This window comes from Mustela nigripes, chromosome 15 (genome assembly GCF_022355385.1).
Source record: "Mustela nigripes isolate SB6536 chromosome 15, MUSNIG.SB6536, whole genome shotgun sequence".
In the NCBI taxonomy this organism is placed as follows: domain Eukaryota; kingdom Metazoa; phylum Chordata; class Mammalia; order Carnivora; family Mustelidae; genus Mustela; species Mustela nigripes.
In genome coordinates, this window is record NC_081571.1 from 8,239,478 (window position 1) to 8,265,190 (window position 25,713).

At 41.6% G+C, this 25,713-nt stretch overlaps 1 protein-coding gene across 2 annotated transcripts in view; it reads left to right on the plus strand.

The window, feature by feature from the left end:
• The window catches only part of LOC132002552 (phospholipid-transporting ATPase IB), a 606,778-nt gene that overhangs the window by 364,885 nt on the left and 216,180 nt on the right, over positions 1–25,713 (plus strand). For both annotated transcript variants that reach the window (XM_059377600.1, XM_059377601.1), the window contains 2 exons: positions 7,779–7,962; positions 11,973–12,083. In XM_059377600.1, coding sequence (XP_059233583.1) covers positions 7,779–7,962; positions 11,973–12,083 — 295 coding nt within the window. The remainder of the gene's footprint in view (positions 1–7,778; positions 7,963–11,972; positions 12,084–25,713) is intronic.

Consider the following 25,713-nt stretch of genomic DNA (forward strand, 5'->3'; position numbering starts at 1 on the left):
CAGGCTTATGTGATAGCCCTTCCCAGAAGAGCCCTATGTGAAGTGAAGGATTGTTGCTTCTACATGTCATTAAGAGCTGTCACAAGAAGCCTATAATAAGCTTATAATGTCTTTAAGGATATTAGTAGATAACAGAATCAAGGCCACTGGCGTACTCAGTCAGGAAGTTTGCAAACAGTGTCTATCCCTAGACCACAGGAATAGTGAGGTCTTTCCGACTCCTTTCCATGGGTGACATCCAAACTTAGAGCTCACAGAGGAGCACCATTGTTTGTGTATTGCTTTCATTGTCTCCATCTGTGAGTAGAACTAGTCTTTCAGAATTACACACCAATAGCTGTTCCCATTTGTAGGAAAGTTAAAGGGGACATCTTGGTGACTCAGTCAGTTAAGTGTCTCCCTTCAGCTCAGGTCATGATCCCAGGGTCCTGGGATTGAGCCCCGTGTTGGGCTCCCTGCTCAGTGGGGATTCTGCTTCTCCTCTGCCTGGCACTCCCCCTGCTTGTACTCTTTGTCAAATAAGTAAATAAAATCTTTAAAAACAAAAGAAAGAAAGTTAACCTATTTCTAAGTAGAATTATATTTTCTCCTATTCTTCATAATTATGGTTAGAGATACAGTTCGTCTTAGATCATGACTTTGGTAGTTAGTCACTGCTTATTGAACGTCTGCCATATAAATGAGTGGATTAGCATTTAGGTGGGATGGGGAAGGAGGGAAAGAGGGAAGGATGGAAAAGGAAAGAAAGGGCAGGTAAGGGAGACAAACACATACCCCGTAATGAGTATAATCGTTACACTGCATACATTGAGTTAATTGAAAGAGCTGTACCTGTTAAATAATTCCAGGATCAGTTCTTGAAACGCTAGTGTCCATGATATACCCACTTGTCATCTGTCATCCTGTCTACTCTTTTATGAGGCAGATTTTTTATAAGGTTACGGAAAGAATAAAAGCTTCAGTCATACGACATTTTGTAGGAAACCCCATCCCTTATATTGCCAATCAAATGCGGTTTAAACTTTTTAAGGATGGAGAGAAATCCTTCCATAACATCTCAATTTTTGGAGGAAATGCTGAGGTAGGATAGAACCTTTCACTGCTGAACCAATCAAAGCCAGAGATGCTCATCCCTTAACGTCTGTGTATGTTGCTCATTTAGCAACTAGGTGTATGGTGATACCCTCGTTTTCAAACCCATTATCTCATGGATAATGGTTTTTCCCTCTATAGCCACTCATTCTGCTTTTGAGAATGTGTTCTGCTCCAGCCCAACCTTGTAAGGCTGCCTCTTGGTCAGGCACTGCGTTTTTGAAGTAAAACCTCGACCACATCGGGGCGCCTGGGTGGCTCAGTGGGTTAAGGCGCTGCCTTCGGCTCAGGTCATGATCTCAGGGTCCTGGGATCAAGCTCCGCATCGGGCTCTCTGCTCAGTGGGGGCCTGCTTCCCTCTCTCTCTCTGCCTGCCACTCCATCTACTTGTGATCTCTCTCTGTCAAATAAATACATAAAATCTTTAAAAAAACAAAACAAAACAAAACAAAACAAAAAAAACAAACAAACCTGGACCACATCTTCAGTTACATCTTGTGAGTCATTGAGGCACCATCTCTTACAGCTTCCTCATGTAGAAGGTAGCTAGCTCCTTTTCTATGTGTACAGTTTTATAATAAAGGAGCACTTAAGTCTATTTGAGAACCACCGAGTGAGGGAGTTTAAATTTCACTTCTTTGTGCCTACGCCATTAGCTAGCCTCAGGTACCTATGGGTTTTCCCAGATATACCTTCTCATCGCCCCGTCTAACCTGAAGCCTCCTATCTGCCACTCTGTTCTGGAGACTGTCCCAAGCTGACAACATTATCTGCTTTTGGAGCTTAGAGCCATGGTGAGATGCACTAAGAACTGAGGTATGAGATCAAATTTGAAAGAGTCACACATTTTGGGTGAGACCACAGTGATAGAATGTTCCAGAAAGCTAAAACTGTCCAGGAGGCCTGGACAACTGGCCCTGCATCAGTGCACTAAATGCATCAAAGGAAAGAACACAGGGGTTAGAACAGGTGTTGGTCAACCATAGAAGCACTTATTAAACGGATATGTAGGATAGTTTAATTGGTTTTAAATTTTAGATCTGTTAGGTGTTCCATTTATCTGCAAACTGAGATTTGTTTTTTAAGATGTTGCAATTTTTGAAACATTTAGGGTTATTGACTACTATGAGAAAAAAGGTGTAATATTTTGATTCTTTTAAGGAAAAATATTTTGATTCTTTATGAAAGACTTTCATAAAGGTATTATCTTTAAGTTAACAGGAAAATCTAATTTTTCATTAACTAAATCATAGTCATTGGTTTCTGTGTCATTAATAAAACATACAAAGTCCTGTAGACCACATTTTTGGTTAGTACTTCCTCTTTCTCAGCCTCTTACATGAGACTCAGATTGGAAGACTGTTTTAAATTCCAACCCTATTTTGTACTCACTAGTTGGGGGTTAAAAGCAAAGAAGAACCTACCTATACAAAGCTTGAAAGAAGAGGATGAGATTCAGTGTTCCTGCTCATTGTTACGTGTCACTTCATGAAAATTTTACGTGTATCTTGTGCTAGGGAAATGTAAGCTTACCTAGCTAATTAAAACATTTGAGCCAGAGAGCTCTTGTGATCTTGTCCAGGTCAGTGCTAACTACATCAGTGTTGTCCAGGGACAAGCAGCGTCGGCATCACCTGGGAGCTTGTTAAATGCACACTTCTGAATCAAAAAACTCTATTTTTATAAGCTTTCTAAGTGATTCTGATACTCACTTAAAATTTGAGACTTATTGATCTAGGCCAGTGGTCTTTTCTGTCATAAGAACTTTCTATATGGAATCAAGAAGTTTGGGAGTCCAATTAGTAAAAGCATTTAGTGAATCTGGTTAATGAATAAGTGTTGTGGCTTTAGTCGAAGTTCTCTTGTGTGCTCCTGGGTGAGGTTTCTTGTGACTCCCTTGGCTCAGTGGAGTTCACTCTATAAATCAGTAATAGAGGTCTACCCTCTTTGACAGATGAGACCTCGGAGCTCTGAGAAGGGAAGGGATTTAGGTTTGCTCAGATGATATTGCAATTCAGAATTTTAGAAAATTCATTCTGAGACCAGGACTTCTATAGATTAGATAAGTTCATGCATGATCACTAATTCTAGAAAAGCAGTTACCAAAGGTTCTACGTAAGTGTTATATTTGAAATAATTTTAGAAAGTAAGTTTTAAAAATTCCAGGAACACAGGGGCACCTGGGTAGTTCAGTTGGTAAGTGTCCAACTCTTAGTTTCAGCTCTGCTCTCAACATGAAGCCTGCATAAGATTCTCTCTCCCTCTTCCTCTGCCCTCCACCCATGTTCTCTCTTTCTCTCAAATAAATAAATAAATAAATTTCAGGAACACATTTCATAAAATTAGATACTCCAGAATATGGAATTTTTTTAAGTCTCAAAAGGAAAAATTATTTTTCATTTTAGAATCTTTTGTGTTAGCCAAAAAAGTAGGTAAAATATCTCTCCAGTTGATTAAAGATCTTTGATTTTGTGTTTTTATTCATAAGGCACTAAAATAGTTTATAGAACTGTCCCAAGTGCCTAGCTTAGCTCAGATGTGGTCTGGAGTTCTTATTTTATAGTTTGAATGTACTATATGCTGGGAATACTTAAGTGTGGCATGTGATTCCAGGTTACAAATTAAGATTTAAAAAGAGCTGGTTTGTGCTTCGTGGCAACTTGGCATACTGAAATAGTTCGTATGGCTGAAGCATAATGGTACCTGTTCAGTTCTATAGAAATTAGCTGTTTGACATCTGTTTTGAACCCCTTGTGGGTGCTAGAGTTATATTTTCTCAAGGCATCACAGCTAAGGGTATAATAAATCCTTGATGAGAATTTCATGCTTCTAAAATGCTGGGGTATGACTCGGTTTATATACCCCAGTCAGGTTCTCTCTTTATGCTTGCTTTTTGGGAAAAGGCAGCTGTTGGACTTTCATAGATTTTGCTTAAAATCATCACAATCATGACTTGATTTGATGGAGTTTCAAATCCCAGAGTGGCAAATGTAGTGAGTATATTTGACTTGCTACTTGCTTGTTGGTTGACTTATTACTAAATCCTTTGACCTCGGAGGAAACTATGGCTTTGTGTAGGAGCTTTCCCATTCCACCACCATAGCCCTTCCCTCCTCCCACAGCGCCATGTTGCTGTCCTTAAGCTTTGTGCCCTGCAGATTCCCCTTTTGCCCTGTAGACATCCTTTGGCTCTACATCACTTCAGGTGATCTGATAAAGAGACCAGCTTACCCAGTTACTTGGGTGGCATGTGGAATCTCAAGGAGTTGCAGCCTCAAGGATCCCAGTGCTGATTCAGTGTTTGTCCAGTGTGCTTCTGTGACACATTTGTGGACACAGAAGAAAAGTTTGAGATTAAACGGTGGTAAAGTTCTACTTCAGTGAGTGAACAATTGTACTCAGAAGAGTGATCAATGTAACCATAGAGAGGAGTGATCAACATGGAGGTTCCCAGATTCTCTCCATTTACTGTACCCTAGTGTCTCAGTAATTCCTTTGCAAAGTCCATAGGCCAAGAAGGAACGCCAAACAGTCATAACTGTTAGGAAGGGAAGGTCAGACAATTTAAGAAGTATTTATGTCCTAACAACTTAGCAGACATTTGAAACACTAATGCGCATAACCAGAAAAAAATAATACTTTCTTTCATCCTTAAATAGCCATAATTATTTGCTGGTGTTATGGTATGCACACCTGTTAAGCTTTGTATACCTTCTCAAACCTTGGAGAAAGCATGAATGCTGTGTCCCTCATTTCCTATTCCACATTGATTTTTCACAAGCTATATTTGCTTTTTATCATAGCAGTCGTGAAAACTCAGCTTCACCAAGATACCATAAAAAGGAATGTAGCAGGGCTCTGGGGTGGCTCAGTGGGTTAAGCGTCTGACTCTTGATTTCAGCTCAAGTCGTGATCCCAGGGTCATGAAGTCGAGGTCCGTGTTGGGCTCCATGCTTAGCAGGGAGTGTGCCTGAGATTCTCTCTCTCCCTCTGCCCCTGCCCCTTGTGTGGTCTCTCTCTCAAAGAAATAAAGTCCTTAAAAAAAAAAAAAGGAATGTAGCATTATCTGATATCGAAACTGTGAGCTACTTTGAGCTAGTATGTTGTACTACTATCTGAGAAATGTTGCTGTATTTTCCTTGAAAATCAATAATTTGCCACTGCAGTACCCCAGGTTACTTACAGGGAATCGTAGGTTAGATGGTACGTAGTTCTCAGATGTGTCCAATTTTCTTTTTCCAGCAATCAGAGTTTTGCAGGTAGGGTAGGAGATAACATTTGTTTCACACTGGCAGGATAACATGATTTCACATAAATATATCAACTATCTAATTAGGTGGGTGGTTCTCATTTTCCCATTTTTACTGATGGAAAGATGAGAACTCAGAATTATTTCCTCTATTTAAACAGTATAGGGAACAGGGGAAGGTCATGCACAGTTATTTAACTTCGAATCCTACTTTGTTTTCTCCATATATTTGATCTCTGCTTCTCCTGAGCTTAGAGATGAAATGGGATACCACATTTGTGTAGCAGATCAGAGTTGTGAGAGCTGCATCTGCCAGTCAGGAGTTTAATGAGAGAGGAATGCCAAGGTCAGCCCTTGGCTCCAAGTAGCTCTTGAACAAATGTAGAAGGAAGAGCTACAGCTAATATCCCTATTCATGAAAATTGCTTACACTTAGGTGCCTGGAGGGTCAGTGATGGACAGAGTAAAGCTTCCAGTGATTTCATGCTAAGATATGTATATATTACAGTAGGTCTTGTAATCTGCTCCAGGGAGATGGTGATTCTGTTCTGCTCTGCTTGTAGCTGTTTGGAAGATCACACTTGGAAGTTATTTGTAAGTTCTGAAGCAGGCCTGTTAAATCATGGGTGAGGGACCTGGGACAGTTCAGCCAGCAGACACTGAACTTACGGAGGAAGGATATGATAGGTGTCTTTCTAGTTCAGCCTTCCTAATATTTGAAAGAAGAGTTGTGCTTATTCTAGCCTAACCCGGAGGACAGAATAAGACTTTGAACTACATAGCTTATCAACCTCAAAAAAAGTAATAATAACAATTTTTAGTGGTTCCAGTTGTCCCAGGAGGCAGTAAACTCCCATTATTGAAAATCACTGTGAAAATGATACAAGAGGTAGTAGATCATGTAACATTGGCTCCTAAAGTCTTTTCAAACTATAGATTCTCTTTTGCTAACTTGCTAATTTTCATTTCTTTGAGCAAAGGCTTTCAGAGTAGCTGTGCTTTAAATTCAGATTGCTGTCTCTCCAAACACAGATAAGTCTCTGGGTTGGTAAAAGTAAATATAAGGTAAAGTTTAAGTTTTTTGTTGGAAACTGATGTTTTGAGGTCAGAGGCTGTATGAAAGGTCATAGTCCAACTGAGAAAGTCTTTAAGTGTCTATTACAAGTACAGTACATATGTGGGTTCAGCCAGTATATCTCTGGAAAACCCAAACAGGCCTTTTACTGTGTTTGTGCGTGCACGCACATGCATGCAGTGTGTGTGCACATGTGTGTGTGCACATTCAGGAGTTTACCTGTCAATTTCCCAAAGTGACCATTAGCTCACCAGTTCAGAATTTAAAATAAATCAGTCCTGAGGTACTAGTAGTTTTCTCAAGTTATTTTATTATCTGGTCTCATACTTTGAACAAAGTCTTCATCATAATTAACACTGCAGGGTTTTAATTTTTTTTTTTAAGATTTATTTTATTTATTTATTTGACAGAGAGAGAGATCACAAGTAGGCAGAGAGGCAGGCAGAGAGAGGAGAGGAGGAAGCAGGCTCCCTGCCAAGCAGAGAGCCCAATGTGGGACTTGAACCCAGGACCCTGAGATCATGACCTGAGCCAAAGGCAGCGGCTTAACCCACTGAGCCACCCAGGTGCCCAACACTGCTGTGTTTTAGCCCCACAGATTTATGTTGGGTGTTCTTCCCAGATGACTTGAGAACCTAAGAAAAATAGCCCACATTCTTTGATTCCTTGCAGAAACGACCCCTCTTCGGCAAAGGCAGTCGTATCTCCCCCTGTTGGGCTGTGCTTCTGCCCAGCTGAGCTTTGGTACACCTGTCCCTGTGATGCCCCCCGCCCCTTCTTAAATCCTTCCACCATAGCTGCCCTTCAGACACTGCCTCCATTTCTGAGGTGGAGAAGGGGAAGGCTTTCTTCCTCTCTCTTCCTCTGGTCCTCTTTCTGTGCTTCTCAAGCCTTGCCAATTTTCTTTCCCTTCCATGAAAGCAGATTTTACAGAAGATTCTCTTGCCAGCCCTAGGTTGTATGTGTTGAGCAAAAAAGCAAAACTGGGGTCTGTGCTAGTTTTCTGATTTATTCGGAAGACATTTCCTAGACCTCCAACTAGCTTCCCTGTCTTTATCATTCGGGGGGCCACATGTGGCCCTGAGGAGTTGGCGCGCACAGTTGCCCCTGGGTAGAGCGATTACAGACAGGCTGTGTTTTAAGTTAGTTTTGACTTGTATATTTCATCTGCGAAGTTGGCAAATACTTGAAAGCCACAAGCTACTGTTTTCTGAAAGCTTCTTTGCACATGAGCATAAAATGTATGTATTGAATCTGGAAATGGTCCAATAATTGCCCTTTTAATGCAGCTAGCTAAATGTAGATTACAGTTATTTCCCTTGGAAGGATTCACATAGTCATCATTTCTTTCTTCTCTTACAGAGTGTCTCCTCTGCAGAAGTCTGAAATAGTGGACGTGGTTAAGAAGCGGGTAAAGGCCATCACCCTTGCCATTGGGGATGGTGCCAACGACGTTGGGATGATCCAGACAGCTCACGTGGGTGTAGGAATCAGTGGGAATGAAGGCATGCAGGCAACCAACAACTCGGACTATGCCATTGCACAGGTCAGAGGCGCGATTGACCAACTGTCCTGTCCTGTTGACAGAGGTGTCCACTGGGCATGAAGGTCTGATTGGTGCTTGACCTTCAGTCCAGCCCTAAGAACTCTGCTGTCCCTTTTGAAGTTTGTCCAGACAAAATCACCAGAGTATTCGAATTTCCCTGTGGCCTTGATCCTGTGGAGTTTAAAGGCCCTGTGCTGCTGGTTGTTGTAGTTGTTTTGGTTCTTGTGGTGGTTTTTGCTAGCTATGAGGTTGGCCAAGTTCTCTGTCCTCCAGGCAGGCGTCATTCCTAACAGATAGATCTCTGATCCTGCTAATGATAGTCTTTCATCCTCAGCTTTCACATCTGCTTCATGGGCTTTTCCCTGTGCCGTCCCATACCAAGGAATGGCTGTGCTCATTACATTTGTTCTCTACCATCCCCATCCCATTTGTTCTCTACCATCCCCACCTTTTTAGAAGGTGCTAAAACCCTCTCTCCTCAGGCATTTGAGGTCAGGGGAAAGAAGTGGCTTACAACTGCTTCCCTCTCTGTAGCCATAACCAGGGTGCTGTAGCGATAACCCATGGTCAGTAGCAGCCAGCCTTCTGCTGTTAGGCCAAGGTCAGCCCATTCCCCTCTGGATCCAATGTTGCATGCAGAGGTTCCTGACGCACTTTGTAGTCACGGAACAGGTGGCTTGAGGCTGAAAGAAATGTCTACTCCTCAATGATGGAGAGCCAAAAAGTGAAGGAAAATAGCCAACCTCCTGACCTTGGGTGACATATCTAGATCTTTTGGCCTGCTTGATCATCCAGAAAATCTAGACCACATACTGGGCACTAATCATTTCCTCCTGTCTCTACATTACAGTATGTCATGATAAAGGGCCTGCTCATTTGGTCATTAGCTAGGGTTCCCTCATCTCCTTCCAGTGTTTAGTCATTTGAAGAATGTGTTAACCTTAATTACATGAACACAGGTAGTGATGGCTTTTTATCCCTTCAAGCTGACACCAGGGGCTGCATATGGACTGTGAAAGAGCTTCCAGCAACCCAGGGCTGCAGGCTGGTCCTGTACAGCTTTGGGGTCTACCTCCCCAGAGGGGGGGCTCTGTATTAGATCACCTCAACGATTCCCTCCCAGCTCGCAGTTCTGCAAACACAGGGAGGAATTACAAAATCCTTATGGCTCTGGAAAGTACATGAAATCAATCTTGATTTCAAATAAATCCTCAAGATAATTGCTAAAGAAGTTAGGGGAAGGAATTTTGATTGTACAGGTGGGAACACTAGGGCTCCTTCACATTGGGTGACCTGCCTCGGGTCTGAGCATCCAGGGTCAGAGAATACCAGACCTGGACGTCACCTTGGGGACCGTCCCCGCACACCTGCCCATTCACTTTCCTGAGTCAACCACTCCGAGGCCCATGGGACTCTCGCTTCCTGTAGTCTGTCAGCAGCTGTAGATGTTATACACCCCAGCATTATTAAATACTTGAATTATAGCATCATGTGGCTGGAAGGGATCTTTGGAGGTTTCCTAGGAGTTTCAGGCAAATATTTGTCTGTCTTTTTCTTTAAAATGTCTGGGGAAGGGAGATTCTGTGACCTGCTTTATTGAAGCTGCATAGTAATAGGCTGTGGAATCCAGAGCAATTGCTCTCTTCAAATCAAAAGCATCAAAGAAGCATAAGGAGGAGAGAGTTAGAGTTAGAGTTCGGGGTTTTCTTGCCCCACTGGTGTAACAATGAGCACGGTCAGAGGAAGTGACGGTTGGCCACACGTGTCCATAGGTCTTCATTTTTCCTGTCCGTGGTCCTGCTCACAATCAGGTAGAGGTTCCGCTGAACCTCTGTAACCTTTGTGTAAGGCAAAGAGCAATGCTGCTCTTACACTTTACACCTTCTCTGCCAGACCCTGTGCCTCCTCTTGTTCAGTTAGAAGCAAGAGAGCCCACAATTTCATGCATTCCTTCACCCTGGTGAAATGATCCACGTCTCTGGTTGGAGTTAACATCTTGGGCTCTGTCACTTTACTGCACATGGATGAAGACATTTTTGATTGGGTTTTTGAGGCAGTGCCCTGGAAGGTTACACACAGAAGAAAGCACTTTAGCTCCCAGTCCTTGGGAAAAATGATGAAATGGGCAAAATTCTGGTTCTGCTTCTTTCCTGCCTGCCTGTGCTTTTATCCACAGAGCAGCCCCTGGGACTGTCAGCCACCACCCCCCCACAATCTGCTACCTTGCCTGTGGGCAACCTGCATGTCCTCTGGCCCAGCTGCCTGTTCTCCTCAGGAAACGATCATTCGCGCCCCCTACCTTCTTAAGGTTTTTGGAATGGCCTCCTGAAAATAGCATTTTGATTTAAGATATATGTATTTTTTTTCCCCCTGAAAACAAATCGTTGTCGCACTAACATTGAGTCATTCTGGATGATTCCAGCAGATGTTCTCTGTGCCCACTGAAGTTTAACATCAGGGGGTCTGGGTCAAATGCAAACTTCCTTTTTATTTGTTTAGCCAGTTACTTTATGATTCCCCATTCCCCTTTGGAATCCTTAATGAGCTTTTATGGGGAGTTTTATTTTTCCATATGCACCTACCCCTGCCATTTTGAAGTGGCCATATAGCTTTTGGAGTTTGCAGTCAAGTGACCTGCCTTACCCCCATCTCCTGGGTAGATTTCTCATGAAATGTGATGTTATGTCGGATTGAGCTGACTTCTTCAGGGCTAATGGAAATAGCTGACCTGAAAGAAAGAAATGTTTTGAAAGAAAATGTTTTCTTTAAAGAAAACTACATTTCCTATCAGTCATTCTTTTCTACTGATAGTTAAATTTAATTTCAAAAGTAATCAGAAATTAATCGGAAGTTTACAATAGCAAAAGAATTTCTGAAGTTTACAGATGTTCTCAATACAGCCCGATTATCTCTTCTAAGGGAATGAACCCAAGGACTGCCCTATGACTTTGAATAGGGGAATTAAGGTTTTAGTTCAAGGCAATCAAGGGAAATGTCAGTGGGGTCCAAGGCCAATCAGTGTATAGAAATCATGGATTTAAACAGCTTAACAATAACCCACAACCTTCGGGCCAACTGAAATCATGGATTTAAACAGGTTTGCCCCAATGGTGCCTTCATGCCACTGCACACCATAGTCTACACAATAAAACAACAACAACAACAACAAAAACCCCTCATTTCTCTCCCTCCAGCTCATGTTAATGCCTTTGGGAACTTTTGTGAAGTAGGACACAGCAAGCGAAGCCAGGCTAAGAGGATGCTGAGGGGATAGGATTCAAGTGGGATCCAAAGACCCCCTACCCCAAGGAGGATTCAGGGATTTTACTGAATATTGCTCAGTGTTTCAAACTGCAAGAACCATTCCATCACTGTCACCTTAGTTTCAGCCACTTGTTGGTTTTTTGTTTTTCTTGACTGCATAGCACTCTAGCAAGGGGTACTCTGTACTAGGTGGTAGCAAAAAAGGAGAACAAAGTGGAAAGGCGATGTGTTTGTGCCTGAGCGTCTGTGTGCATGTGCAATGCAATTGCTTTTAACGTGCACGCTGACAGTGGATATAGGTCATGTCTCCACGTGCATCCCTTTTTTAAAAAAGGGTCATGGTGTATGAATGTTCCTGTCCCTTGTTCCTGAAGTCACCACCAAATCTGATTGACTAGAAGCATCTGGTTGCCACTGTGCTTTTCCTTTCTTCCAGTTCAAGAGGTCACCTTCTCCTAACCGTTAAGACCCTTAAGAAGCATTTGTGTAAACAGAATTCACAAGAATAACAATGAGATGTCCAAACTGGCATTTGGGGGGAAATACTAAGGTAGATTTAAGAGGAGAGTTTAGTTTTCCTCACTGGACCCAAAAGCTCTGCCTATAGTTTCTGGAAGTGAATGGTTTTCTCGGGTTCTTGGCAGAATCTGGCTTCCTCGACGACCTTGTCTGTCCCCAAATAGCATTTTGTGACTTTTGTTCATAAAGGATGGGCGCTCCTGAACTTTGCCATTTTTCCCCCTCAGTTCTCCTACTTGGAGAAGCTGCTGCTGGTCCACGGCGCCTGGAGCTACAATCGTGTGACCAAGTGTATCCTGTACTGTTTCTATAAGAACGTGGTTCTCTACATTATCGAGGTAAGCCAGGCCACCTTCTTCCTTGGCCGGTGGGTGGGGGAGGAGTGGGCGCGGGGGTGGGGTTTTTGCAGGGCATCTTCACATACTTAAGGTAAGTGCAAGAGAGTATTTTGTTCATGTGAAATTCAAAGGTTCTGCTGGGACACACACAACCTCTGTGAAGTGGGGTCACCTCACAGATCGAGGTCTTCATGCTGAGGAACCAGTGCGGGGAGCCTTGGTGTCCTTGGCCCTTGTGGACTATTGTTGTCGTCATTCACATTGTGCTCCTTGGCTGGGAGGTGGGGGGGGGGGGGTAGATGGTGGCTGAGAGCCTGGGCAGTCGATGTGCTTTCTTGGTAGGCACGGGGATGTTTCCAGGCAACCTGCTTGCTCTTTTCTTTCCTAGACTGAAGGGGCCTGATTTCTTGCTCTGTTTCTTGTGGCATTTGCAAGTTACCCAAGCATTGATTCCCCGCCTCCAGAGTGTTTGGACATACTATTTAAATGTGGGAACGTGTGGGAGTGAGTGGAGAGTAAACAAATAAGGCAATTAAAAATATCTCCGAGAACTTCTTGGGTTGTCAAGCTGGTTTTCAGCATGTTGATTCAATTGCAGGCACACTTCTTTTACTTATTAGAGGGACTAGAGCAGGAGAGGGCTAGGGCCGGGAAAAAGTGGAGTGGGTGCTTTCTCATTAAACTCTGGGAGGACCAGTCCCTCTTGCCTCCTTTTTCGGGCCAGCTCTGCTGCAGGCCGTGTGGTTTTTGAGGCAGAGGTGACTAATAGATTTCCAAGTGTGTTGAGAAAAGAGGAAGCAGGCGGTCACTCTGTAAAGAAATAGCAAAGCAATGTTAATTGCATTTGGAGTTAATATCTCAGTCTGTTAGGAGTTATTTTGTGTCAGATTTCTCAACTCTTTGTGGAAATAATAGCCAAGACATTCATCAACTTTATCTTATGTGGTCCTTTAAAATGTGCAGCTCAGGGAATTTAACAAGTGGTTCACTAATGGAACTGTGACTGAACATTTCTTTACCTAGTTGTCTACTCTTTCCTATTAAATATTCACGTAAAACATAAACGTTCCTATCACTCAGTCTTTAACCAAACTACTATTGAGTAGTTTTCCTGAGTTTTGCGCATTTGTGCATTGTTCTAACTTGCACAAAGGGCATCCTACTTGTCTTGTCTGCTCATCTCATGCTATAATACTCGACTCAGTCCACTCTGAGTGAGAACTTCTTGATGTTACATGTAATGGATTCTGTAGTTTCTATCTTCTTCTTGTCTGCATTTTTATAATTTTTGTCTTTTTTTTTTTTTGGCACTTAAGTAATTTATGTTTGTCCTCCTGTTTCTGGGGCTTTTTTTTTTTTTTTTTTTTTTGGCCTCCATGATAGCAGTCACTCCTGAATGTCACATGGGGTCATAGATAATCAGTGCTGTGGACTAAAGGAGTGTGGGAATCCCTGCTCCCACATGCCATCCCAAGTACCACATGCATTTTCAGCTCCTACTGTAGTAGTCAACTTCATAGGATTTCTTAATAATCTGGTTTTCCTCAAAATCAGCAAATTACAGATAGTCTAGACTTCTTATCAAGACATTCTACATGAAGCTCCCAACTCTTTAGCTTCCCAGAGCTTCCTCCCGGGCCCTTCTTAGTCATTTACACCTCCTATCTAGCCGTTTTTTTTTTTTAACTTCAAGAGGGCTAAGGATGAGAAGAGTATAATTTTTGTCTGTCTGGAAAATTCCATTTGGAATGAGGCCATGAAAATGCCATGTGAGCTCCCTAAATTAATTTTTCAATTGTAGCTGATCCACAGCTATACATGATCTTTTATAAACAACCTTTAAAAATATTCTGGATAAAATTTTAAAATTACATAAATTCTCTCCCACTCCAGTCTCGGTCTTCTGCTTAGTATTTTGAGGAGATTTAACTTGAAAATCAAGAAAAAACAAAATCCTCAACGGAATCCAGAAGGAGCATTGACTCAGTGTCTGCCCAACCTCTGTGGCATTAACATGCACTTCAAATATAACTCTAAAAACAGGAAAGTTCTACTTGGATGGTATTTTAGTGTGTTTTGAACCAAAAGATCAAAGATTGTTGTAATTTCATTTGCTCCTTTGCAATGAATAGTTTCACATTCTAAAGGTTACCTTGTAACTCATTGAGAATAAATTGTATTCCTCAATGGTTTTCTTGTAACTCAAGGGAAACCCTTTGCAAGAACCAGTATGTTCTCATCTCAAAAAAGCCCAAGTTGGCATGTGCACACACATACTGATCAAGTCTTGGCTATTATTATGAGGATCATTAAGATTTGAATAACCAATAAAGATTTCATGAAAGACCTATAAGCCTGTAATTATATATGACCTGCTCCCTTGGTACTCTGACCTATAAAACTTGAGTTTTCTACAGAAGGATTATGTGGCTCTAGTCTCACTCCAATATGGAGGGCGAGCTGACAGCTCCATCACTCTCATCCCAATCCTCTTGGCTATATTCTTCTATGACCTTTTCCTGTGTTTATAGAGCCGTTTACATATACAAACATGCTTTGTAATATGTTCTGCAGTTGATATGATATTTACCAGGGTATTTGGGGAATCATCCCCATGACTACATATGGGTTCATTGCCTGGCATTTCACAGCATATTTTCCTACAATCTATTTAACCATTTAAAAAAATGTTTTTTATTAACATATAATGTATTATTAGCCCCAGGGGTACAGATCTGTGAATCACCACGTTTACACACTTCACAGCTCTCACCAGATTTAACCATTCTTATATTGACAAGTGTTTGACTCCTCTCCCTTTTTACCCACAAAGAGCCTTTTGGAGTAACAGTTGTCTCTCGAAGCAGCCATAATTGTTCTACCAAAATTATAGTGATCTAATTGGAGCATTACTATCACAGTGCCTTGAGTATATGTAACACATGATCTGGTTTATGGATTATTATCTGTACCTCAGGTTCCTTGTTGCTGACCACCTTCATGCTATTTGATGTGTCACATAAAATTTATTAAGGCTGAAATAACCATTGGTGCAAGTGATTAAAAAATAGGAAGAAAATGTTGGAAACTGATTTTGTTTCTACCCTATCAATGGGCAAAATGAAAAATACATAAACCTTGGCTCTCCATTTCCTCCATTGTTGCCTTAATCTTGTATTTCTTACCTGCACAATAGCAAAGATCGCTAGCCTTGCCCCATCAACCGACTACAGTGCAACCAGGATGAGCTTCCTGAACACACATGTGAGTGATTCAGTTGCTGGCATAGTTTCTGGAACATAGGTGCTTAGCAATGTTGGCAGTGCCACTGTCCTCCTCGGACTTGTCAAGGTTCCTGTGGCTCCTGATGAAATGCCCATGTCCCCCTTTCATTCCCCTGCTCCTTGTGTTCTGGATCCAAACTGTCACCAACCTCATCTCCCATTGCATCCCTCCTCATTCTGTTTTGAATCAGAACTACTGAAGTACAGTTAATACATAGATACCTCTTGATCAGGCATACAGTTCTATAAATTAAAACTGGATTTTATTATTAGAAACTAACTGGCAGCTTTCTGCCTGCCTCCTGTATATGACAAGAGTGTCACCAAGAATTTCTGGAGATGGATGACAAAGATGGTTGCCCACAGGGTGAATGTACACTTAAAAATGATTAGGATGGTAAACTTTATATTGTGTGTATTTTACTACTATAAAAAAGAAATGCTAAAAATGTTTGAAAAGAGTATCACAAGCACTTTGTGGCTTTAGTCACATGGAGGGAAACAAAAATGTGTAGCCAGACCATATGGTTTGGAGAGCTCATTGAAGGGTCGAAAAATGAATTTGACATGCAGTTTTGTTTTGTATTAGCAATTAAATGCTAAGTTTTGTCCCTGTGACCACATAGACCACATTTCTCAGAGGGTAAAATTGTGTCATGGGCTAGACCATGCAGAATGTCATCGTCTTGTGAGACAGGTGGGGTCGCCTGTCAGCCAGTTAGCTGTGGTACATCCCTGGTGGGTCTGAGGTGGGGGGTAGGAAAAGGGATAAAGTTAGTGAAGGCAAGGAGATAGGACAGGATGGGATATATAAGAGGTCAATGAGGGGCATCTAAATAACTAGATGTTGCTATTGGAAGCTGGAATTCCTTTTTCATTCTGGAATAGGCACAGTAAAGGCAATTTCAGAAAATGTGTATGTCAGTTATGTAGGACAGATGGTAAGCAGAGACCTTTAATGTAATTTTGTAGTTTTAACCTGGGGCGTGAATCGTGACCATTATGTAACCGTTTCCCAGCATAATTTATAAGCAGAAAGGAAAGACTGATTTTTAAAAGCCCTTTGATTTTGACAATGGGAGGAATTTACCTTAAATGTAAAGACTTGAGAAATATTTCTACACATTTTTTATGTCCTCCTGTGACTGCTGTGTGATAATGCCCAAAGAAAGAAGGGTCGATTAAATTCTTTAAAGTTCCTAAGCTATTTAACAAACTAGGCATTTGTTATTCAGAATTTCCTGAATAGAGTACAAAGCATAACAAAGAGTTTCAAAGCATAACAGCTTCAGCACGTGAAACATTTACTAGGTGTGAGTTTGTCTACAGATTTTCTGAACCCCTAGGAAAAGGTTATTTGGAATGGAGAAAAATTTTAGTGATAATAAAATGCAAATAGGAAAACAATAGGGAAGTTACCCGAATTTAACCTGCAATTCAGAAAATGATGATACAGACCCCTTATCAACTTTGGTATAACATAAAGAAAAGACACCAAATCATCTTTGAAACAGAGATGAGACTTTGAAATTATGATAATTCGTTGGTGGATCCTTATACAGAAAATAACCATAACACATAGGTATTGGTGTGAAAAAAGTGGGAATTTTATACCATTTAGAGTGTCTACTTATTTTTGGCACTGCATATAAGAAATAACTAATGTTTTCTTGGGGTCATTAAACTAGTATGGGATACTGGCCAGGAACTGGGATGCATATTTAGCATGGAGGTCTGGAAATATTATCACTGAATGAGACAGAGATTTAAACTACAGCAATCTGAGACCAAATGCAACCCAACCAACAGAATCTCGTTGAAAGCTACTTAAGTCTTCTCAGTATCTGACAAGCCTAAAACAAACAAACAAAAGCCTGTGCTCTAAAATACTCCATAAGGTTTACCAGCATTTCGTTTCCTGTGTCTTAAAAATAAAACGGTAAAATGAATTCCCGCATTAACTGCCATTCTAATCCAAAATATTCTCAGATAAGGACTTTGAGTTCATTTCTTCTGAAAACCTATATGTAATCTTTTTAGTTGTGTTACAGTTCTTTTGTTGTTGGACTTCTGAGAGGTTTGGGTTTTTTTTTCCCCTCCATTTTTCAGATCATTATCGTTTGAAAATAATTATATGTGAACTACTTGTAGGCAGCCCCTTCTTTCATTTCTGTCTGACTAGCTTCTTATATGTGGGGGCCTAATTTAAATATGTTAATGTATAAAACCACCATGGATTTGCTCAGCCATATTCTAAACTGGCATCTATCTCCTGAGAGTGACCCAGACTGCATTGTAAATGGTGAAAGAAAGCACTAGCTTTGGGTAGATTTTGCTTTAAGTGTTAAAATCAATGAAAAATAGATGTTAGATGTTTTAAAACTTTAAAGTACTATCCGATAACTTTTCCCCTTTTTGCTTATAATGCACAACTTAAATACGTCTCAAAAAAATTTATTTCCTTCTTGACATGTAAGAGATCTCTTTATGATAGAAGACAAAATTCCTGATAGCTAAGCTTCTTTCTCCCTTCTCTCCTGTGCATCTTTGTTGTCAGAGGCAGCTTTATATTTTCTGATAAAAAGTCCTTTTTTATGGGGCTAGATTGGAGTTATGAGCTTAACGGTAGCCTGTTAATAGTGTGAATTGAAATCACAGTCAACATATGGACTTCTCTGTAGAGACTGTGAGACTTCATCAGATACGAAGCCATCCATTTTCTAGTAAAAGCTTTATGCAAGAGTTGCCCACCTACTCTGTGGCGGGGGAATGCTGGGACCAGGGGCCCTGGGATAAGCTCTGCAAAGTTCCCCATTTGATGGGGGAGGGGGTAGGTGATGTGCTGAGCCTGAGAAGTGCTTTGATGGTTGTGTGCGGAAGTCTGGTGCCCAACCCTTTCCAAGAACATCCCAGCTTGTTGTGTCAGTGATCACCTGGGTGATTCCTACTATGGAGCTGATAGCTGTTGAGCAATAATTATAATTTTAATATGTGGGCAGGAAAACCGTTTGAGACTGGCTTCCCAGTGGGCAGTTTGCAAATAGGAATTAAGTAGAAGTAGGATCATTCTGAAGAGTACTTTCCCCTCCACAGGCATCTTCAGTCTCCAAGTTAAGCACTCTGGGGTCCTGGGATCTAGACGAAGGAACCAGACTGAGCCCCCACCCTTGGAAGCAAGTAGGGGATGAAGATAAGACTTGGATAGTTAGAGTGCAGTTTGCAGGACAGGGTGGCCGGCTTGCAGGAAGACAGCTCGCAGTGCGCAGTGGGGACTCTCAGAAGCGGAGCTTTACAGCCGTGGAAGCCTCAGCTTTCCAGGATGAACTGAGCCAAGTCCTGAATGATGAATAGGAACCCAGCAAGTGAGGGGGGCTGGAGGAGAGGGTCAGGCTGGCAGGCCAGAGAAAGACCTGCACCTGTCTGTCCCACTTACTGCGCTCTGTTTATTCCAGCTCCATGACAAATGTCAGAAGTCACCGGGCTCTTAGTAAACAACAGGGAAGAAGTGTAGTTTGCAGGGTTTTATGTTTCAGTAGGAAGATAGCTGCAGAACCGGCTGCACATGGGCTTAGGAATGCTCTCTCAAAGCCTAGTTGGTTGCTGCCCATTTATGGAGCTGGGAGTTTATCAGCCAAAGGTGGGGGCAAGGGGGAGGGGGTGACAGGGAGGAGTTGTTACAAAGCCAGGGAAGTAGTCACAGTCTGGAGGGAGTCCCCTGCAAGATAAACCATCACTTTGAACTTCATAAAAATAGACTCTTGCTTGCTGCCTTTTACATGTGACAATATATGCTTTTTTAATGATGTTTTTGCAGCTGTTTTACCTGAAAGGCTCATTCTAAAGATCCAGCATTCTAAAAAAAAAAAAAAGTATTTAGGCACTGATGTTTTAAAAATTGAGTCTCTAACTCTATAAAACCTCCCCGAGAGGGGAGAAAAAATACAAGTCTAAAACCAAATCAATGCAAAGGACTCCGGGGGTGATATGAACTTTGAGGGATCTGCTGTGTGCAAAGCTGGGCCTTATTCTAGGATGCCCGCTCTCTCTTCCCCTCCTGGTGCTGTGGCAGAAACAAAGCAACCCAGCAAGGGGAGTGGTCATTCACGGTGAATGTTATTTCTGTTGACCATTTTGCTTCTGACTTCCCTAAGGAAAGGAGCCCTTTTTCTCTGACTTTGCCCCCAGACAGGACTAAATGAACAGCACTCAATAAATAGATAATCAATTGAACACATTTCAGTAGAGGCTGACACGTCAGAGTCTATTGGACTTTGTGTGTGTGTGTGTGTGTGTGTGTGTGTGTGTGTGTTTAGCATATGAGAGAGAGAAGATAATTTAACTAGTATGTTGTATTTCTGTCTTCTTTTTAGGAAATACCTTTCTGTTCTAACTTCATCTTTCCTGGTGGAATTTTCATACAGAGAACTTACACCCTTTAAGTAGTAGAAGATTAATTCAGATTTAGAAATTGTTTACCTTACTTACCTTTTGAGAGAGAATAAAAGACAATTTTGACTACATTCTTTTTTTTTTTTTCTTTGTCAGAGAAAGAAAACATGAGTGGGGATGGGGTTGTTGAGGGAGAAGCAGGCTCCCTGATAAGCAAGAAGCCTGAAGTGGGACTGGAAATCAAGTCCCAGGCCTAAGGCATACACTTCCTTAACCGACTGAGCCACCCAGGCATCCCTTTGATTGCATTCTTTAAAACACAGTCCTACCTTAGACTACCTTTTATTTCAGCTGCAACTCTTAGATTTTCACTCTGGTGAAGTTGATCATACCAATTAGGTTTTCTCTTGCCATTTTACTCTGTTCATGTTGCTCTCCTGTATTTCTTCTTTTTTCTGCCAGTGGAGACCAGCTTTCCTAAGACCCTTGAAATCAGATACCTTTTAATTATTTAATTTTGGGGAACTGTCTAAGCACAAATCCCCTGATCATGCCTATCTATCCATTTTCATCTTTGTACACCCGAGTAGCACCATTCTTAGTAAATTTCAGTGACATTTGACTAAGGGTGGTTGAGAGTCCACGACTGAAAACAGAGACTTCTGTTATAGGCTGTGGAAAAGATAAGGTGGCAACAGAAATGATACCTTCTCTAGCTGATGAAGGAGAAGATAGTGGGAAGAAGCAAAGGGAATTCATAATGTAGCGCTCCAGTGATGGAAAACGAGCACTTATTTTTGGACAAGCCTCCATTTGCTTTGAGAGGAGTGGGAGCAGGCTACCTTCTCTTCTCCTTTTTTCTAAATTGGTCAGCCTGACTTAAGAAAGAGAAATAGATTCGGGCCCATAGTTCTAAAATACTTTTTGACAGGCAAGTCAAATGTGATTATGAAAATGAAATTCATTGTTCTTTTTCTTGGACTTAGGAGTCTTGGATTTGACCTTCAGTTAAAACAGCTTCTGTGAATAAGCATCACATCAGAAGGCTCATCTCTAACAAATGCCTGTACTTTTAAGTGGTAAATACCTTCATTGCCTTCTGACAACTCATTAAAGCCAGTGTATTGGTTTTCTCTTGAGCCTCTGTGCTGGTTTTCCAACAGGTGTTCTGGGAGTTTAGGAGGCCCTTCCTTTCTTAGTTTCAGTGCGCTGGCAGATCAAGCGGACTATTTAAAGATGGCGCAAGAAGTGATGCATATGCTTTCTGGCCTCATCTTTCAAAGGGAGGGGAGGCAAAGTAGATTAGTGCTTGTGCTTTCAGCGTGCCAATAACAGAATATTGATTAAAGTATTGGCCTCTCTTATCCAAGAGTCATAGGACGAGGGTTATTATTCCTCGATTAACTAAGCTGTGTATGGTTTTGATAATCATTTTGTCAATCACTTGTCAACCTGAAAGTTGCTTCTTTGTTAACATTAGGTACTAACTAGGAATTTTTACCTACTTGTTAGCCTTGCCTTATTGGTTTTCTTTATTCCTTTGGAGGTATTTGTTAGTAGGATATACTGGTATACCACTTTCTCTTTGTGCAAGGTATAATTTACATGCAATAAAATAAGCCCTTTCTGGTGTGCAGTCTGAGTCTCAATAAATGTGTACAGTAATGTCACTGCCACTGCGCTCAATTACAGAGCAGTGCCAGCCCTCAAAAAACTCTCTCAACCCCTTTTGTAGTCCCCACCCTAGCCCTATACCCAGGCCCTACAAATGACCGGTCTGCTTTTGGACTGTATAGTTTCGCCTTTCTGAGAGGTCCTGTGGGTGGAATTATACCAGAACATGGTCTTCAGCATATCACATTTGGCATTTCACCCATGCTGTTGTATCCAGTGGCTTATTCTTTTTTAGTGTTGAGTAGTATTCCATTCTGGAAATAGGGTTTCCCATGGTTGGGGAGTTCTGGAAGCCCAGTGCCAGGGGGTTGTGAACTAGGGGCCAGGAAGTTGCTGCTCTGCAGGTAACATAATAGTTTAAGGAAGAACATGAATAAAATTTGACTGGAACAACATTGATCATAACAAGGCAAGATGATGGTGGTGCAGGAGTGAGTTGGCCTCGGGAACACTTTCTGCTAACCTTTCTGGGGAGCAGAAGGACCAGGAGCCCATACACTTGTCTTCTTTCAACCCCTTAGATCTGTGGTCTGATGGTGGCCATGAGCAGACAGCTGCCCTATTAGGGCGGAGGAGGCTCTGCAGTTAGGCCACTAGGGGGCTTTGCTTCCAGCTCCAGCCCAGCAAATCAGGGCATGCCTCCTGGCCACTCCCAGCCTCAGTGTCCTTCCCTGTAAAATGAGGATAATAAAATACATACATCAAAGGGTTTGGGAGGATTAAGTAAAACCACACAGGAAAGCCTTTAGCGTGGGGCCAAACCACATGGAGTCCTCAAATTAGCCCTTTAGCATTATTTAAAGGTATTTAATATTTGACCAGTCTTTCGACTATAGTATGTGGGCTTAAGGCTTTTCCAGTTCACCCTTCCTTCCAGAATAGGATTCTGCCATACAATAGCAGACAGTCATCCAGTCCAGCCTCTGCTGGGAATCTTTCAGGATGAGGCAAGTCTCACTTTTATGACTTCTTTAGACAGTTCTACCTTAAATGTGGCCCCTCGTGTACACTGTAACTGTATAGAATCATTATAGAGCAAAATAACCATGATTCAATCTACTAGATTAACGAAGTCTGCGTGCCTCCTGTCTAACCATTCAGATGCTAATAAGTGATTGTATTCCAGTAACATGGTCATCTGTTCATAACTGAGAAACAGTTTTTCTAACATCACCTGTGGCCTGATGTTCTCCCCTGACCCAGAGCAGCATTTACAGATTTCGTAAATTACCCCAGAATCCTTGGTGCTCCCACACTTTGCCTGAGTTCAGTCAAGAGCATTTACATGAAACACTGAAACTGACGCACTTGTCCCTTAAAACTCCAGCCCCTAAACAGTGCACTCCTTTGGGGTTTGCTGGAAGGAATCCATGTGTGAGTGTTTCTTCTGCTCCCAGAAGATGAGTTTCACTCATTTCTTTCAAAGCCACGCCACCTCGTGTTGACTGAAACTAGTCCTCCAGGCTGCGCTGGACCAAGACATATGCCTGCGGCAGAGCCCAGAAAGATCCTCCAGGTACCCGCTTGTTGTCTGAAAACACAGGTCTCTCTCTCCATGTGTACAGAGCAGGTGGGAACTGTGCTGTCCACAGAGATGTCAGAACTTTTAGGTGGGTAGAGTGCTGTGTTGATCTTGGGCATTTTTTTACCTGGGCCAACTATAGCCTTCAAGTATCCAGGAGTTCTAGCAATTACACCAGGCCTTCAGGTGCTTTGAAATTCACCTGCTTTGGAACACTTCAACGCAAGAACAAACAACAATGCAATATATCCTGGCCGCTAGTATGTATTGGTATGAAAATGGAAAATAAGTTTTCCTGAACTCCCTGCTGTTTCTGTTCCAGAGACAATTTTGAATCTGTAAAACCTGGGTGTATTTTGTATATGCTGCCTTTTTTAACCTTTTTTTTTTTTTTTTTTTGGTGGGGGGAGATTAGCCAGAGAAACTTACCCAAAAAGGTAATGCTGTGAAAAGTGTCTTTGCTTTTTTGGTATCTCTCTTGTTCTTGATCTGTTCGTAGTATCATTAGCTGATGCAAAATATGCATGTGGCTTGGTCATTGTTGCTGCGAATTTTAAAAGCTCACTTTATGTATTCCTTTTTTTTTTTTTTTAATTTATTTGACAGAGAGAAATCACAAGTAGGCAGAGAGGCAGGCAGAGAGAGAGAGAGGAGGAAGCATGCTCTCCGCCGAGCAGAGAGCCCGATGCGGGACTCGATCCCGGGACCCCGAGATCATGACCTGAGCCAAAGGCAGTGGCTTAACCCACTGAGCCACCCAGGTGCCCCTCACTTTATGTATTCCTAATACGTTGTTGGATTAACCTTAAATGCATCTGAAAAGATCAGTGGAATACCCAGTATGGGGTAGTTCTATAGCAGCTATGGGTATTTCTTCCCACCCAAGCAGGTGGCCTTAGTTTTTAGCCTGGTCTCCTGGGACCCTCGTCTTTCTAGTAATGCTTCCCGGAATCAGCACTGACGTATACTTATAGGAACCATGTACACATGCTCTTGGGTTTTGATTTTCTTTCCTCTTTCTGTTTGTGTGGTTCGATAGGAATCTGTCAGTGGTAGAAGTAGCTGGGATGCCTTCCAGGAGAACTCGCACGGGACGCCTCTGCCTGCCTCCCTCTCCTCGTCCTCTGCTCTAGTAACTGCAGCCAGCGCCGCGGTTCACCCGCCTCTAGCTAGAGTCCTTGTAAATAGGAGTCACAATGGACCCTTCTGCTTTTCCTTTTCTTCCTGCTTCTATAGTGTCTGTCACAACATTAATCTCACATGTGATATCTGCCCATATCAAGAAATGCTGATCAGTCATTTCTAAACAATAAGCATAAATGAGGGGGAACCCCTAAATTCTCCTTAAAACAGCCACGTCTTTATTGTTGCTAATTAAGTTGGTAGAGTGAATTCTGAAGGACAAAATTAGAATGATAATTAAAAGCAAGTTTTTCTGCCTACCATGAGTCAGAAAAGATTTAATTTAAATATTAATCAAAACTACATAATACAATGAACTTCAAAATATTGGAGTTATAATAAGAAAAGTCCCACTGTAAAAGTCAGTGTGAATAAATTAAAAGACCTGCCCCACTCTGGGATAAGAAGAAACCTGTACACACAGAGACTTACACATGCATATATACACATACGAGCATCAAAGTGATTAATCAAACAAGGAAATGCTGAAAATCGTAAGGAAATACATGAAAAAATAGCCTAGAAATCTTAAAAATAAAAGTACTAAGAGGATTTGTCGTGCCAGATATTACACATAATACAAAGGTGTAACAGTGAAAGCAAACTGGGGCTGTGCATAAACAGAGCAGTAGAATCAAGTAGAGAATACAAAACCCAATCCAAATACAGCTGGAGTTTTGGTTTGTGATTAAACTGGCATTTGAAGTGAGAAGGTAAAAGACAATTTACATAAATGGTGGGTCATTGGGGTCATTTGGGAAACAGAGGGTCATTTGGGAAAAATACTACATTGGATTCGTAATTCTTACTTTACTCTTTCCACTAAATTAATTACAAATGGATCTGAGATTTGTTTTTATTTGGTTGTTATTTTCTTAAAAAAAAGAAAGAAAGAAAAAGAAAGGAAAAAGAAAAATAACCGTAAACCTTCTGTGTTGTGAAAAGGTAATGCATTCACATGGTTCTAGTCTTTAAAACCCCAGTGAAAATTATACATCATCAAATCTCCTATCTCTGGATCTGTGCTCATCATTGCCCCCTTCCCTCTAGAGCTGTCCCTGATGTATCTTTCAGCTTTTGTTTGTATGGACACCAGCTTGTGTGATCATTCATCATCATGCCTTTCTTTTTTTACTCAAAACATTGCATTCTAGACACCTGTTCTGTCCCTTCCTTTTGTGCCCTAAAAAAAAAAAAATCCCAGGGGTCTCTCCACATTAATGCTGAGGGCCTCCTCATTCTTCTTGCAACTGTAGAGTGTTCAGTTAGGTAAATAGTTTATTTAACCAGTCCCCTATTGATGGACACTTGGGTTATTTCCAACTTCAACATTTTCCTTCAACAAATTCTGCTGCAGTGTTGGATAAATTCCCAGAAGTGGGACTTCCATGTCAAAGGGTAAATGCATTAATAATTTTGATAAGTACTGCCATTTCCCCCTTTATTTATTTATTTTTTTTAATTTCTAGGAGTTCTTTATATATTGGGGGAGGTTAGCCCGTTGTCAGTGGCATGAGTTGCAAGCATTTTACTTTTCAGGGTCATTCCAAACTGTTCACTGAAGGTTGGGTTCCTGGGG